The 15,820-nt window shown below is 36.1% G+C and overlaps 1 protein-coding gene across 1 annotated transcript; it reads right to left on the bottom strand.

Annotated features, from left to right (window-relative positions):
- Nucleotides 1-4,091: 4,091 nt before the first annotated feature.
- GIMD1 (GIMAP family P-loop NTPase domain containing 1) lies at nt 4,092-15,215 on the bottom strand. Its single transcript, XM_058721728.1, has 3 exons — nt 15,104-15,215; nt 13,422-13,816; nt 4,092-4,352 (listed from the first exon to the last, which is right to left on the bottom strand). Exons 2-3 carry the CDS (start codon nt 13,812-13,814, stop codon nt 4,092-4,094), a joined length of 654 nt encoding a protein of 217 aa, XP_058577711.1. The 5' UTR covers nt 13,815-13,816; nt 15,104-15,215.
- Nucleotides 15,216-15,820: the final 605 nt, after the last annotated feature.

The following is a 15,820-nucleotide window of genomic DNA, read 5'->3' as shown; positions in this document are numbered from 1 at the left end:
AAAAGAGAAAATGATAAATTACCAGGAATGCTCAATGTAATTGGTAAGAAAGTACTTTTGAACAGAAGGGGCAATCTGTCAGGAAAATCTTGAATTAAATGTCTTAGCAAAATCTGGTAATAGGGGGAAAGGAGAAGCATTCCAAAGCCCTCTTTCCTAGGTAGGACATGGGAAGGAGATAAGGATAGGGAGAAAATGAAAGTGTTCTACAGGTCTTACCTTAGTTGGTGAAGGCATAATGCTCTATGGAAAGAAAGTTCTTAGGGAAGTAGTTGTTACCTTGTCAAACAAATAGTGCTTGATTCTGAATTCAGAAATAAGGAAATAATCCTTAATGCATATCAGAGTAGAACTTTGAAATTATCAAGGATCAGCAAAACTGATTTGGTAAAGGAAAAGAAAACTGCAAGAAATACAGTAATATAAAATAATTAAACATAAAGTATGATGGAGAAACATCCAATATGCTTGCATGGGAGAATTTAATATCACAAAATATTTTTCATAACACAAGTTTTTTTTAATTAGGAAAAATCTAAAAAATACATAAATGAATGCCTGAGAATATGTAGCAAAATATTTTCAAATAAGAGAAACTTGTTCTAGATATCAAGGAATGATACAGAGCCATTTTAATTAAATCATTCTGGTATCGGCGGTGTAAAATAGATAACAGAAAGAAATAAGAATCCAGAATAGATCCAGAAATAAAGGAGATATCTTTCTCTCTGTATATCTACCTACCTCAGTCTGTCTATCTTCAGTAGGAAAAGGATGAATTATTTAGTAAACTAGAGAAAGTATAATTGATTACCCATCTGAAAGAAATGAAACTAAAACCACATCTTGTATCAAATACATAGAAGTATATGAGTATAAGAAAATTCACAAATTTAGTTTGGCATAAATTCTCATGAAGTTAAGGGATAAATAATAGAAGGGAGAAAATAGCAATGTGAAAGGCAGATGGAAGACTAATATCCGTAGTGTACAGAGAGCTCTTCTATTTTGCCAAGCAGGGAGTGTTAAAAAAAATATTCAGTGACACTTGTTAAAGATGATAAGGCAGACTTTATTCAGGACTGTGTAGATAGGTATAAGTACTACTGCAGTGGGATGTTAGAGTCGGGAGACAGATTGGATTCAACTCCAGATATTGCACAGCCAAGTGTGAGAATTGACAAGGATATGAATTTACACCCCAAGGAGCAGGGTGGGGAATCAGTGGTCACTTTGGAGTTGATGGAGGATGAGGAACCTGATCAGATACTGAGGGTCGAGGGTTCTGGTTTAACTAATGTATCAGAATTCTTGCTAAGACTAGATTTTACAAGGAAATGCACAGGCGGGCCTAGAAGACGTTTAAGCCTGACTAGAGTTTTGGTCAAGCAAAGAATCATTATAAGAAGTAATCCAATAGGAAAATGATAAAAAGGATAATGTGAAGAGGCAATTCATAGAGGAGCAAATCTAAATGAGCAGCGTGCTTATAAAGATAGTCTAATTGAATAGTAGTTTGGGAAATGCAAATTAAGGTAAGATAATTTAACATTTATCAAACTGGTGTTAGCAGTAGGTATTTAAGGTGATAACACCAACTGATGACAAAAATATAGGAAAGGGTACTCAAATGTTGGTGTAAATAAAGTTTGTGACACTATGAAAAGAAACTGGGTAAGATATATTGAAATTAAAAGGTATGTATACCTCAACCCAGAAACTCCACTCTTGGAAATATAACTTACAGGAAAACGTCAATCTTATGCACACACACACACACACACACACACACACGAATAGTTGTCAGAGCATGACTCTTGGTGACAAAAACTGGACTGCACGTCAATAGAGGAGTAGTTGTACAAATTGTTATAAATACACTGAAATGTAAAAAGGGATGAATTTAAGCTACTTTTTAGAGTTGGAGGAATTTTTATGAGGTTGTATTAAGTGAAAAAAAGATGTTGTAGAGAGTATAATATGAAATGTTTTTTAAAAAGGCAAAAGTCCTCCATGTGTTTGTGTGTACTCCATGTGTGATTACTTGGACTAGCAGGAAAATATGAATGGTGCTCTTTGTTGACATGAACTCTCTCTAATTGGCTGATGTGCATGAAGAGGAGAGATGGAAGGAGGAGAGAGGTAAAAGCGGACCAAGAAAGCAGAGCAGAAGACTACTAAAAGAAAGTCAAATATGTCATATCACATTTAGGGAGTTATATAAATGTACATATGTTTATATATATGTGTGTGTGTGTGTGTGTGTGTGTGTGTGTGTTTGTACACACACAAATATAAAACATAATTTAGGGGAAAACTTCACAGAAGTCTTCCTCTTTGAAACTGGAGGCACCTTTCCTGTATTAATCAGGTTGGCCTCAGAGGTCTTGAACCCCTGAATGTTCTCCACAACCTATCTTTCCTGAAACTAGTATTATTTATATCCTAGAAGAGTTAGCTGATGTCACATGAATGAAAGATATGAAGGACTTAATACCTGAATTTTCCACTCACTTCGCCACTCACTTCAGTTTCAGCTTCGCAGCCTCAAATCTCATTATCTGTCACGAAGAGAGCAACCCCTAGGGAAGTGTCAGTTCCTATTTAGTTCTTAAACTCAGCCCCGTTGTTGGGCCCTGCAGAGAAATAGAGATACTGTTTCAAGTTGGAATTCGAATTATGCTTTCACATAGAAGCATTTTACAAATTTTGGTGTTAGGCTTTCTAATACCATTTGTGCTAGAGTTCAGGTAAAATTAAGCATTAAGTAGGCTTATGAGGACTAGTCTGGGAGGATAATCATGAGCTACAATCCTGTTTCTAATAGGAAATACAGTGAATTGCACACTTAAAACAACTTACAAATTAATTTCGTGAGGTTAAACTGTTTGTAAATTGGAAACTATTTTAGTGAAAGTTTTATAAATTATAAAGCTCATATACCAATGTTAAACATGAGGATGATCCAATTTTGATTTGGTGGTAGACTTGGCTATGATTGACTAGAATTATTTTCCTTCAGTCCTCTCTGCTGCCTTTTAGACCATCGTCTCTACTAAGCCAACATGACCAACTTTAAAAGGTAGAGGAGGCCTCTTTTTAAGTCCAGGCTTTATTCTTATTTGGTTATTACAGTAATATTGTTACCCTTGTTTGTGCTGCAGGGCTTGGCTCTGAATTTTTACCTATATTTCCAACCCTAAATACGAACCACAGGTTATAAAAAAGTGGAAAAGAAAGTTAACATTTATTGAGCATCATTACAGTAACTATCCATTAGATATTCCAAATGAGGCCTTTCACAGGATTAAATAATTTTCGTTGTCTAGCATCAAGTAATTGGTGGAACTAGTTTTTAAAATATAGATAATTGATTCATCTTAAATTTCATTCAAATATATATACTAAACAGTTTATGAATCAAAAGTGTTTATTGAATTTTTACAAAGTGAGTACTCAAACCAACCTCCAGATCAAAAAACTAAATATTACCAGACTCTCAGAAGCTGCCCAGTGCATGCTCACCATCCCCTCCCCAAGAGTGACCTCTTCTAACATCAGAGTAGTTTATATTACATCAGTTTTGACTGTTTTTGAACTTTATACAAATGGAATAATATAGTATATACTATTTCATTCAATTTTATGTTTGGACAATTGGTATTGTTACATGTGGTTGTAGTTTGCTCATTCTCATTATTATATAAATACTCCATTGAATATACCTCAATTTGCTTATCTATATTCCTGTTAATGGACTTTTGGATAATTACTGGTAGCTATTTGGCTATTATGAATAGTATTACCAAGAGCAATCTTGTACATACATGTCTTTTAGTGTACAAATCTACACATTTCTGCTGGATATATAATTATAGGTCAATTGCTGTATCATAGGATTTGCATTAGAAGTCTTGTTTCCTTTAATTTCTTTTTAACAGCCAAACAGTTGTCCAAAGTGATTATACCAATGTACACTCTCAGTAGCAGGCTATGAGAATTCTGACAGTCCTCAACCATTCTGACAAAGGCACTTTTGAAACAAGGTTTCTGACTCTAAAGCCCAAAGCTCTTTTCCCTTTATCTAAATTTTATTTAAAGGTAAGAACTTGGTAACAATTTTCTTTTATAAATTCCATGATTCTTTCTAAGATTTTTATTCTTTGTTCATTAATTGAATTTCCTTTTTTATACTGGAAAATATATCTGTGCTGTACAGAATTTAGCAGGGTTAGCAGTGTATCGGAGGCCTCATGCAAGTATTTATCTTCACTGAACCCAGCCTCTTCTATTTTTTCTGCATGGGTGAAAAGAATGGCAGTGTAATTCTTCCAAGCATGTCCTAGAAGTTCCTGAAAGAGAGAGAAAGTTAAATGGCTATTTGCCTTGGCCTATATTCCTCAAACACAAGCAAAGGAGTTATGGTCCAACATAGGCAACAGATCTGGATGTCATTATGTTACTAAAAATTGATATATGCAATGGAAAGTGAAGATGGGGTCAAATAATGTAAGTAAATGGAGAGAGATGGGTGGATTTTGTTAAAAAAAAGGCTTTAATTCTCCATTTCATTTTGCTCTTACAATTTATGTATACACAATTTCAGAACTGCATGTTATTAATGCTGCATATGATACAATTACATTTATAACATTCAGCAATAATTTCTACTTGCCTGCCAACCTAGAGCTGTTAGAACCACTGAATTCCTTTAAGTCAGAGGACTTGGGCCAAGGGAATTGTCGTATTTTTTTGTAGAAATGTTGTGTTACCATGATAACCAAAAGTGTCTTGTAAGGATTTGTAATTATATAATCTGGTTACAATCTATTGATTAGTCAGATGTCATACAATGGAAAAGTTAAGATCAAATTACATTTAGTGATTTGAAACAGCTACAAAATATTATTGTGATTCACTCGCATCCTCTTCACTTCACATGCTTAGAATCAAGTCCAATTTATCAGATGACTTCCTCTACTGTGGTTGAAAAACATTGAAGACTGGTGTTCCTTTGTTTAGTGATATATGGAAGTTGGTTATATAATAAATTCTTGTTTGGTGAAAATAAGCTGATGTAAAGCAGAAATGTCAGCATGTGGCAAATTGTTCATACAATATGGAAGGTGTCTAGGAATAACCATTTAACTTTTTAAAATATTTACAAAGTTATATGAAATCATGGCATTGTGAAAGTAAAATGACATTCCATTCATTCCAAATATTCTCATTATCAAAATATTTTCAAATCTGCTACCAGTTTATAATAGCAGTTTGGAATTTAGATCCTCACCATCATCTCAAATAGAAAGTTTATTAGGGTTTTATTTATTTTTGAGTTTTTGGAAAGATATAAAATACTTAGGAATGAACATAACAAGAAATATCCAGGACCTCTAGTAATCAGAAGAAGGAAGGAAGAACAACTACTATTTAGTGCCAGATATTATGCTAGGTACTTTACATGCTTTATTTATTTTGAAATTCAACATAATGCTTTGTGGAAGATACTAGTATTATTTCCATTAAATATGGAGAAACTGATGTATAGAGAGGTTGAATACAAACCCATAGAGGGATATCAGGACAAACTGGTTTAAAAATTCTTGAGAAAATTGAAAGATAGTTTGGGAAACTATTTTCAATGTATGTAACAAATACAGGATTGGTATTTATAAGACTGAAAAACTGCAAATGAAAGGAAGAGAGAAAAGGGGAGAAGGAAAGGAAGGAAGGGAGGAGGAAGGGAATAAGGAGTCAAGACATGTAAAAGAAAATACGGCAACTGTGGGACAATATATTTAAACATCTTGAGACCACAGTTACCAACTAAATTCCTGGTACAGTCTGGCATTTATCAGACTATTTGTTTACACATTTATCTTTCTAACTTGACCAGTAGCTTTTGGAAGGCAGAGTCTATGCCTTACTATGTAAGTCAAAGCTTTGGCACATTGTAAACTCTCACTAGATATTGGTTGGATTAATTTGGAATGTAGACCTCACTGTCATCTCAAATAGAAGGTTTAGGGTTTTATTTATTTGTTTTGAGTCTTTAGTTTTGAAGTTTAATCTTTGGGACATAAAATGGTACTTTCCTATAAAATTTATCTTTTGTTCTGTAGTTCTCGTGGGTTTGCATGTAGTCTGCATTTTGTGTTTTAAATTCAGAAACACTTTTCTCAGTGAGTAAGTCCAAAATTTTCCTCATATCTGTTTAAAATTTGTCTATACCATAGAATAATTATATATATCTAGTTCTAAAAATGCCCTGATCAGTACATTCAATGAATAATTACTTTTAACAGATTCTAAACTTTACAAAAGGATTTTTAAAAAAGTACTTTAGCTGGCATATTCTTATGTGCCTTCAGAACACAAATTAGCAAAATCTTAACTAACCTAACTTGTAAAAAGGATAATTCTTGTGTAAATCTAATATATGTGTAATTTCAAGATCACATTTTACCTAAAAGTGACATAGCAAAATTTGTCATATTCAGTATGTTGTAACATGTTCCTTGTGAGAGAAGATCAAAGCATTGCAAAATAAACTAGTGTTGTGAGTTGAATTGTGTACCCACCCCCCTCCAAATTCATATGTTGAAATCCTAATACCTCAGAATGTGACTTTATTTGACAATAGGGTCATTGTGAGTGGGCCTCTAATCCAATGTGATTGGTGTCCTTATAAAACAGCAATTTGGACAAAGATAAGAATAAAGGGAAAATGCCATGTAAACATAAAGACAGTCATCCATAAGCCAAGGACAGAACTCTTGGATAGATTCTTTACTTATAGCCTTCAGAAGGAACTAACCCTGCTAACATTCATTTCAGACTTCTAGCCTCCAAATTTATTGAAAGACAATAAATTTCTGTTACTTAAAAGCCACCCAGGTAGTGCAGCCTTGTTACAACAGCCCTAGCAAATTAATACAAATGGCTGAAAAATTAATGAAGTGCTAAATAGATTTAGATTCTGGGAATAAAAAGATTCTTGGGTTATTTACATCAGAACCACTTGGGATGCTTGCTAAAAATGCATCAGAATCTTTAGGGATGGATCCTGGGAATTTGAACTTTAAAAAGAATTCTAGGTGATTTATTCCTTCTGCAAATAGTTATTGGGGGTTTACTTTGTTCCAGGGACAAAGAGTGGACCATGACAGATAAACTTTCTGCTTATGTCTAGTGGAGAATTGTTTGTACTACCTAAACTTAAAACTGAGGAAGAGGGGCAGGCAGGAAAGAAAATACTTTCAATTTGGTTTAATTGCAGGTATTGTGATAGAAAATATATTGGTGCTTTAGAGGCAGACATTTAGCCCAATTTGGGGTGCAGGTGGAAAGTGAGCGTTAGAAGAAGGGGTCAGCATGAGTTTCTAGCATGTGATGATGCCTTGAGTGTAGGCATCAAGAAGAGAGTTATCAGACTGTGAAGACACACCAAGTAAAGAGACTGAGCATTATTGGGAATTGTATAGTATTGGGCCTTTATTTCTATAAAGTGTAATTATTAATCCTTGAATGTTCTTATCTCTGAAAGTTTCTCAAATTTAGAGCCAGTTCTGATATTCACCAAGTACATGATTGATGTGTTTATATTGATTGTTAGGATATTGAAATGTTTAATTCAAGTTAATAAATAGACACCTTAACCTCTTGAGTGCTACCCCCAGGCCTACCCTCTGGGTGTTGGTTGATGCATGAACCACATTTATCATTAAATATTTTTAAAACATCACTATAATAAAAATTCATGCTAAATAAACTGTTTGGCTCAAGTGATCCCTTCCTGAGTTATATAATATGGAATTCTTCTCTTGCTGGTTAGTACTTACTACATTAAATGGTATAACTTTCACGGTATGTCTTTAGTTCCTGATTTTCTGGGTTGTAACGTTAACACATTCTGTTTTTGTCTCCACCAGACATTTCCTATACTTTAAACTATAATAACATTCAGGAAAAATGAGTTAAACCACCTAAGGAAAATGGATCCATAAGTGCGACACCACTTAAAAGTCCATGTGTTCAACCACTCAGAAGTTTTTACATGTTGATAATTATTTATGAAAGGATGCTCATGTCCTAAACTGTGAGAGAAATTGCACTTTTGAGTTACTGCCAAAAATAGAAGGGAATGGTTGATTTAGCTTATAATCTTTAGATTGATTTTTGGCTGCAAAATAGTTGACTATTTGAAAGTAGTGTCGCTTGGTGTATAGTCATCGTGTTAGTGGCCAAACGTGTTCTCTGTGGACCCAGAGAAAGAATAATCACAGTTGATTGATACCTCACATAAAAATCCAAGAGCAAGATAAGTTAATGTAAGTTATCTGGTGTTAATAATTTAAATATAGTACTAAGCTAGATGGAAATGTTACAATCAATCATGAATTGTTTGGTTTCAGAGTGCTAATGGGTATGAGTCCATCTAGTCCTTTTGGGACAACTAGTTAGGATATAAACTTTGTTTTCCAGGAATTATGTTCATTTTCCCAGGACCTCACCAGCCCTGCCCCATTTGTTTGTGGTTGATGAAATCATAGCATCTGGACTTTTTCGGGGGGAAATTTTAAAAAGCCAACTATTACATCAACTGAGAGAAAAATTATCATGGAACAGGAGGACAATAAGGACCATTCTTTATATTTCATACTATTCCCTTACTCTCATCCCACTTAAAGCACCACATTACCTTCTCAGAGAACTGAATGATAAGACGTTGTTAGATGCAGAGAATATTCAGCCTTAGAGATCATGTGTCCAAATTGCCTTATTTTACAGATGAAGATATTGTGGACTTTTGATGTTAAATGACTTTGCCAAAGCCGCACAGCTGATTGTTGGCAGGCCTGGGCCTGTGACAGAGGTCCCCTCACTGCCAGGCCCATGTCTTTCCCACTAAATTAGAGCTTCTCACTTTAACCTTAGTAAGCCAGTGAATTTTCTTCCCAGATTTTTTTTCTAAATTAATAAGGAAATTCTTATACATCAGGGCTGTGTATGCTTGATTTCACTCTGATTTTCTTCTGAAATCTATCAAGAAAATCCCAAAGAAGGCTACAAATAACATGTCCTAATTTTAGCATAAGACAGATACTAACAAAATTATGACCATAGCTGACATTTGGTGTGCACTTGCCTTGTGCTAGTGTCTGAGTTAATTTACTGTTATAATATGAAATTAGTCCTGAAAATAACCCAGTAAAGGAGACACTGCTGTTTTCCCACTTTACCAATTAAGAGATTGAAATCTAGAGAAATTACTTGCCCAAGGTCACAAAACAAGTAAGCCAAAAGTTGAACACAAGTATATCTTACTATAGAACCTGTTCTCTTAACCTCTATAATAGGTTGCTCATATCTAGTAATTCATTTGAATAAGGACTCATTATAATTTGTGTAGTGACAGTAATAAAAATGATAACAATGGTAGTAATTTTCTGCGAACCTACTGTAAGTCAGGCACAATGCCAAGCACATTATATTCATTAAATATAACCCAAAAAATTTTAACATAGGTAAAATTATCCCCATTTTATAAGTGAGGAAATGAAGCCAAGAAACTCTTAGTAACATTTTTAGTCATATATCTACAATTGTAACAAGGCTTATTTTTCAACTAAATGGTATTAAACAACTAAGCCCATTATGTTTGTTAAGTATTTTCAGGCCTTGCACTGGCCTTCCACACCTATAACATCAACATTTGAGTTGTTCAGTCTAAATCAAAAATACATGCTTGAAACCTGATTGTATATAGTAATAACACATGATGCCCTGATGGTGGAAAGAATTTGGATTTTAGTCAATTCCTGGATTCAATTCCTTGTGCAGTTTGGCTGCTTGCTAGAACTTTTCTTAAGGTAACTTTATTCTGTATTCTCTGATTCATTACTTGTGGATTTTTAAATAACATTCAAGTGATAGATAATATTTAGATGGATGCATTCCCTTTATTTCCCAGTTTCGGAGAGATGACTCACTGACATCTCCACCATTTTGCTATAAATTACGAAGACCTAACATAAATAAAGAAAAAGGGATCATTTGGGGAAATGTTTCATTTGTCATAGCTGGCAGCCTATAACCCCTCTAAAAAATATTAAGAGCACAAATTAAAAGAGACATTTAAAGAGGGAATAGGGAGGTACAGGAAAGAAGAGGTTACTTTTCTGGCATTGGCGTTGTTGACTCCTTCCATGACACGGAGCAGCACCCCCAGAAAGGAGAGGAAAGGGGAGAAGGCAGATATTCCATTCCCCATTTTGCATAAACCAGGAAGAAAAAGCAGTCCAGGGTGTGTCTGGAACCAGAGGACCTTAACAACTCCTTGCTCCTTCTTAACAGCTGTTGGTCCTGTTGAATACTCAGACACTCTGCAGCTGCTCCCAGTCTGTGAACACATCCAGATGGCTGCCACCAGTTACTTAAGCACCTTCAGGAAGAAGGTCATAAACAGCCAGCTTGTGCATAGGCGATCTTCAACCAAAAATTATTATGGAAGCCCAGAATAGGACTGCAGTACCTCCCAGGGGTCATGGGCCCCTCTGAAGATTACTAAAATCTTGGCTGCTGAGTTTTCCTGGGAGGGAAAAGATATTTATTTTAGAAAAAAAAAAAAAAATTCTGGATCTGAGTTTTACTCTAGCCTATCTCCTCCCTGCCTTTAAGTCATGACCTGGAGACTGGCTTAAGGAAGGCAGTGGTAGGAGAAGGTGGCTGTATGCCAGATAACCTTTTTCAAAGATGAGAGAGACACGTATGAATCAACTTCTCTTGTATAAAAAAATAGGGGATTACAGTAGTGTTCTGTATCCTAAAACTGGAAAACAAAATCTGTTTTTAAAACGTATGCCTTTTAAAATGCCCCTTTTGGCCAAGCATAGTACCAGCATAGAGAAAAATTTGGAGGCATAAGGAGAGAGGTTAGTTTTTGAGAAATATTCGTGCACTTACTGAATTAGTACTGAGTTACATCCACCTATACTTTAAGCCAAATGTTTATTTAATGGCAGCTTTAAATGAATTTTAAAACTTGTTTAAAAATTACACTGATGGTGGGGTGCCTAGGTGGCCCAATCAATTGAGCGTCTGACTTTCGATTGGTTCAGGTGATGATCTCGTGGTTGGTGGGTTTGAGCCCCACATCGGACTCTGTGCTGATAGTATGGAGTCTGCTTGATATTCTCTTGCTCTCACTCTCCCTTTGTCCCTCCCCTGCTCGCTCTCTCTCTCTCAAAATAAATAAATACACTTAAAAAAATTACACTGATGGAATAGCAACAGGTTTCTCCCCCATCTGGTTTCTACCAGAAATATTGTTTGACATGCAGGCTTTCATAGTTTAGGGGAGGTTTGTGGGTTTTCTTAGATTACACATTGTTTCTTAATTGCAATCATCTTCTCTACTTTTGTACAGCATGTCCTTGATTTTTCAGGAGTTGGATGATGAGGATTATTTTTTAATGCTCTTGTCACCCTATTTTTTTCCGCTAGTTTTTTGTGATATGTTTTTTTTTTCATTTTTAGAAACATGCAGTTACTGAAAAAAAATGTGTCATTTAGAACAATCTTATGCTTTTAGTAGTTAAAGGGAAGAAAATATTCCTTTGAAGCTAAGTATACTGTCTTTTTAAGTGTAACAAACCCTACATCATGATCAGAGAAATGTCTGCTTTCTATTCACCATGTAATTTACCTGTAGAGCTTCTAGTAATGATGAATTCTCTTATCTCAATGACTAAGCAAGGCTACTGAGTAATGCTAGTCAAGTCCAGCAGTTAAATTTGGTTGGCCCCAGACTAGAGAATCAAGACACTGAATGGAATGGAGCAGCTCAATGAGCAGTTTCCAGGAATTGTTGGTTTTACATGGGCCTGGTTCTTATATGTCTATACTGTATGCAAGTATTACTCCCTCCATCTCCTAGTTATAGCCATACCCAGAACCTCTCCCTATCTTCAGCTCCTCTCCTAGACTAGCTGAACAAGCTTCCAAGATAGTGACTTGTAATAAACGAACAAACAAACGTGAATGGACCACTAGGCAAAGGTGGCATATGTTATTTATGTTCACACTGAGGTCCCTGTGGTCTTCTCTTGGCTATCATGGATCAGTTAGTGGCCCTACAGATGATGAGGCACACAAAGCATCTGAAATTCTTTATTTCTTTCCTAAAAAATAAAGCATAGATCTTCTGTGCATGTTTGCCATGATATAAGTCAGAGTGAAACCTCCTTTCCCCCTGTCCATACATTACACTACTTTGGTGCTGTCTTATATTTGTTTGTTCATCTCTTCTAGACTGTAAGTTTTTTGAGGGCAGGGCTCATGTACTGTTCACTAATCATTAAGCTCTGTGCAGGTACCTAATACAGTTTGCAATGATTGAATCAGTGAATGAACACCCATTTGTTTGTGAACTGTAAGATACTGTCCCCTTAAAAAGGGGGGGGTGTACCTCAGTTGGTTAAGTGTCCAACTCTTGGTTTTGACTCAGGTCACGATCCTATGGTCATGAGATCCAGCCCTGCATCAGACCGCTCCCCTCCCCAACCTGCTTAAGATTCTCTCTCCCTCTCTCACTCTGCCCCTCCCCGCTCCCTCTCTCTCTCTCTCTCTCAAAAAAAAAAAAAAAAAAAAAGAGATTGTCCCCTTGATATTAAATGGATGCAAGTCAGTATTTTAGTTTTAGTTTAGTAGTGCTTAAGCTTGGCTGTTTTTTTTTTTTTTTTTTTTTTTTTTTTTTTTTTTAACATTTATTTATTTTTGAGACAGAGAGAGACAGAGCATGAACGGGGGAGGGGCAGAGAGAGAGGGAGACACAGAATCGGAAGCAGGCTCCAGGCTCTGAGCCATCAGCCCAGAGCCTGATGCGGGGCTCGAACTCACGGACCGCGAGATCGTGACCTGAGCCGAAGTCGGACGCTCAATCGACTGAGCCACCCAGGCGCCCCAAGCTTGGCTGTTTTTAAGAAATATATGGAAAATTTATGCAAATGCATATACCCAGGCTCTACTCTTGTGATTCTCTTTCAGTGGGGCTTGGATGAATATGCATTTTTAATGACAGCCCAGTTGATTCTGATGCAGATCGAGTGGAGACCACATTTACAAACTTATTCAGAGGTTAGTGAACCTCTGAAGTTAGCATCTTATTTTTTAGGAGGGTGGGTAGAGTCCTATGGCCCAGCTGCAAAATTACCGACCGTATTCCTCTAAAGGAAATTGTAAAAATGGTTCTTGGTGGGAAAGATCAAGTAATTTTTACCATTTCTATGTGACTAGCACTTGTTTTAAACTTGCTTTAAACTACTCTTTTAATCAAATTGTCATAGTTCTTTCCTGTTAGGATAATTGTCCTTCAAATAGGAATAATGGCATTAGTGTAATTGCCTATTTTGTATTACCTGAATCATCTGGACTAAGTCAGATACTTCCTGTCCACAAAGAGGCATGTCTGCTCTCTGGACCAGCAGTGCAAGATGGAGACCCTCTTGCCCAAAGTGATGTGCCAGGGCCTCCTTGACCTCCTGTTTCACATGCTTCTTGGTCAGTCTGCTGTGTGGATAACCTGGAGTGTCCAGCACCTGGATCTGCAGGGTTATCTCTTGCCCCCCTCGACGCATGAAGCCACAGAGGTGACAACTGCGGCCCAGACAGCAATCTTTGGTCACAGAACATGGAGAAAAGCTGCTGTGGAAGTCAGTGCTTCCCAAAAGAATGTTCCCAGCAGAACTTTTTCCACTCTGAGTCATGCCAAAGAGGGCCAAGTTGATGATCATCTTGTTAGAGTCTGTCATGTCTGTGGATAAACAAAGGGTCAGCATAAGCAGTTAGACTTCTATACTCACCCAGTGTAAGGCATCTTACTTGGCCAGGGGCATTGCAGGTATTACCTTTGGTTTACTTAGCCCTCATTCATAGTGGCTAAAACACGGAAGAGTTCTCCACTTTAGTGGAGACAACACAGTGATAGAGGAAGATTGAAAGAATATTGGTAGTTTGCAACGGGAGAGGAGAGAGAAGTTTAATATAGATAAAGAAGAGAGGAGGAAGCAATAATTGTAGGAAAATGAGGGGGGAGAAACAAAATGCATGAAGATAATGTAAACAATGTTTAGGAGGAATATGTTAACTCATCAGTGTGGTAGGTGAGTCCATTTAGCAATGGGTGCTGATGTTTCTGACTTCATTAACAAGGCTAGCAGCAGTATTGAAAAATTAATCACTGTTGGAGGAGAAGTAGGAACAGAAGAGTGGAAGAAACAGATCCTTCCTGCCTTTTAAATAACATCCCATACTTCTCCACCTCCCCACCCCATGAATACACAAGTGGCATCTGCAAAAAATTATCTTTCCTGACTTCCTGAGTGTTTGTCCCCTATGAAACATGAATAATGTTAAAGATTTCTGTTTTTGTTTACTATTTTTTTACAACCAGGCAGCATTCTGATGAAAATGAGAACTGCTTGTAATTTCTGTTATGAAATAATTAGTAAATCATTTCCATGGTCCACCATAGTAACTTACTGGCTTTTGAATAAAGGAAGTAAAGCCCAACACATTGTGTAGCTCAGTTAGGAGGGAGAATCTTGAGAGAATCTATTCCATTTAAACACCCCTAACATGGAGGTAATCTTCTGTGCAGAAATAAGCATTTTAAGGTCACTGATAATTTTCATTAGATCAGTAAAGCAGAGCTACAGGCCGATTGCCAAGTATACTCAATTGCTGATTCAGAAATAAGGACACTTAATATTGCATATTTATTACTTTTGCTTATAACTTGTATTTCTAATATTCAGTTTTATGTCCTTCTGGCCTTTCTTGTCCTCTAATGCCCCTCACCCCACCCTCCCTAGACTCTAATATGAACATTTTGAAGGAACCTCACACCACCACACAAAATATACTCATTTTTGGAGTCCCTCAAGGTGATTCCAGCTCACCCAGCTCATTCAGCTACGGTTTAGCTTCCAATCAGCTAAACCGTAGTCACTCAGATTTCTTTTTACTCCTTAATCAAATGCATGATTTAAAAAGTAATAATGATTATGGAATCCCAATACGTTTTCTGTATGTCACGTACCTTTTCCAATCTTAAAAATACTTTTTCCATAAACTTCCCTGGAGCTGGTATAGTTGTTCTCGGGTTGAACTTTAACCTTCTGACGGTGTTACTGTACCACTCTGGGACTGATACTGTATGTATTTTATTTCGTTAATCTATTACCAGAATCCTCTCTATAAATGGTTAGTTATCTTCTTCTAATCAGCACTTACTTTTTTTTTTTTTTTTTTCATCTGACAGACTAGTCATTTCAACAGATACTTCCTGAAACTTTATTTCCAAGATTAAAGTCTTTGTTTTAGGGCATTGCTGATAGGTAACCACTTATCCATAGTATAAAGAAAGCAAGACTGACAACTATTAAGCCCAAGCTAGACATTCAAAAGCAATGGTCGCAATTATTTCCATTGTAAATGATGAGCACCATATCACTACTTGGTCAAAACTTTCAACAGGTAGATATGTAATATTCATGCAATAAATAGATACTGAGTTTATAATAGTATTTAGTTCATAAATTCAAAAATTCTTTAAGAAAACCCTTGGCTATTTCCATGGAATTGAAATTTATTATATCATCCTAACTGATGCAATCACTAGTGTGATTATATGTGCACGTGTAGTTTCCATATCAATTAATGATAGCATATTTCAGAAAAGGAGTACAACTGACTGTAAGTTGAGGCCAGATACATTATGCTTAAAATTTGGGTTTCATTTTGTTATTGAAAACTT

Source organism: Neofelis nebulosa, chromosome 3, assembly GCF_028018385.1.
Source record: "Neofelis nebulosa isolate mNeoNeb1 chromosome 3, mNeoNeb1.pri, whole genome shotgun sequence".
Lineage (NCBI taxonomy): Eukaryota > Metazoa > Chordata > Mammalia > Carnivora > Felidae > Neofelis > Neofelis nebulosa.
Note: the sequence above shows the minus strand (reverse complement) of the source record. Positions and strands in the feature narration are given on the sequence as shown.

Bases quoted from the DNA above. Each gene is read 5' to 3' on its own strand.
- GIMD1 (XM_058721728.1), bottom strand. From the start codon at position 13,814: ATGACAGACTCTAACAAGATGATCATCAACTTGGCCCTCTTTGGCATG. The intron at 4,353-13,421 runs GTAATACAAAAT...TCTCTCTTTCAG, and splicing joins ACTTAGTCCAGATGATTCAG to GAACTTCTAGGACATGCTTG.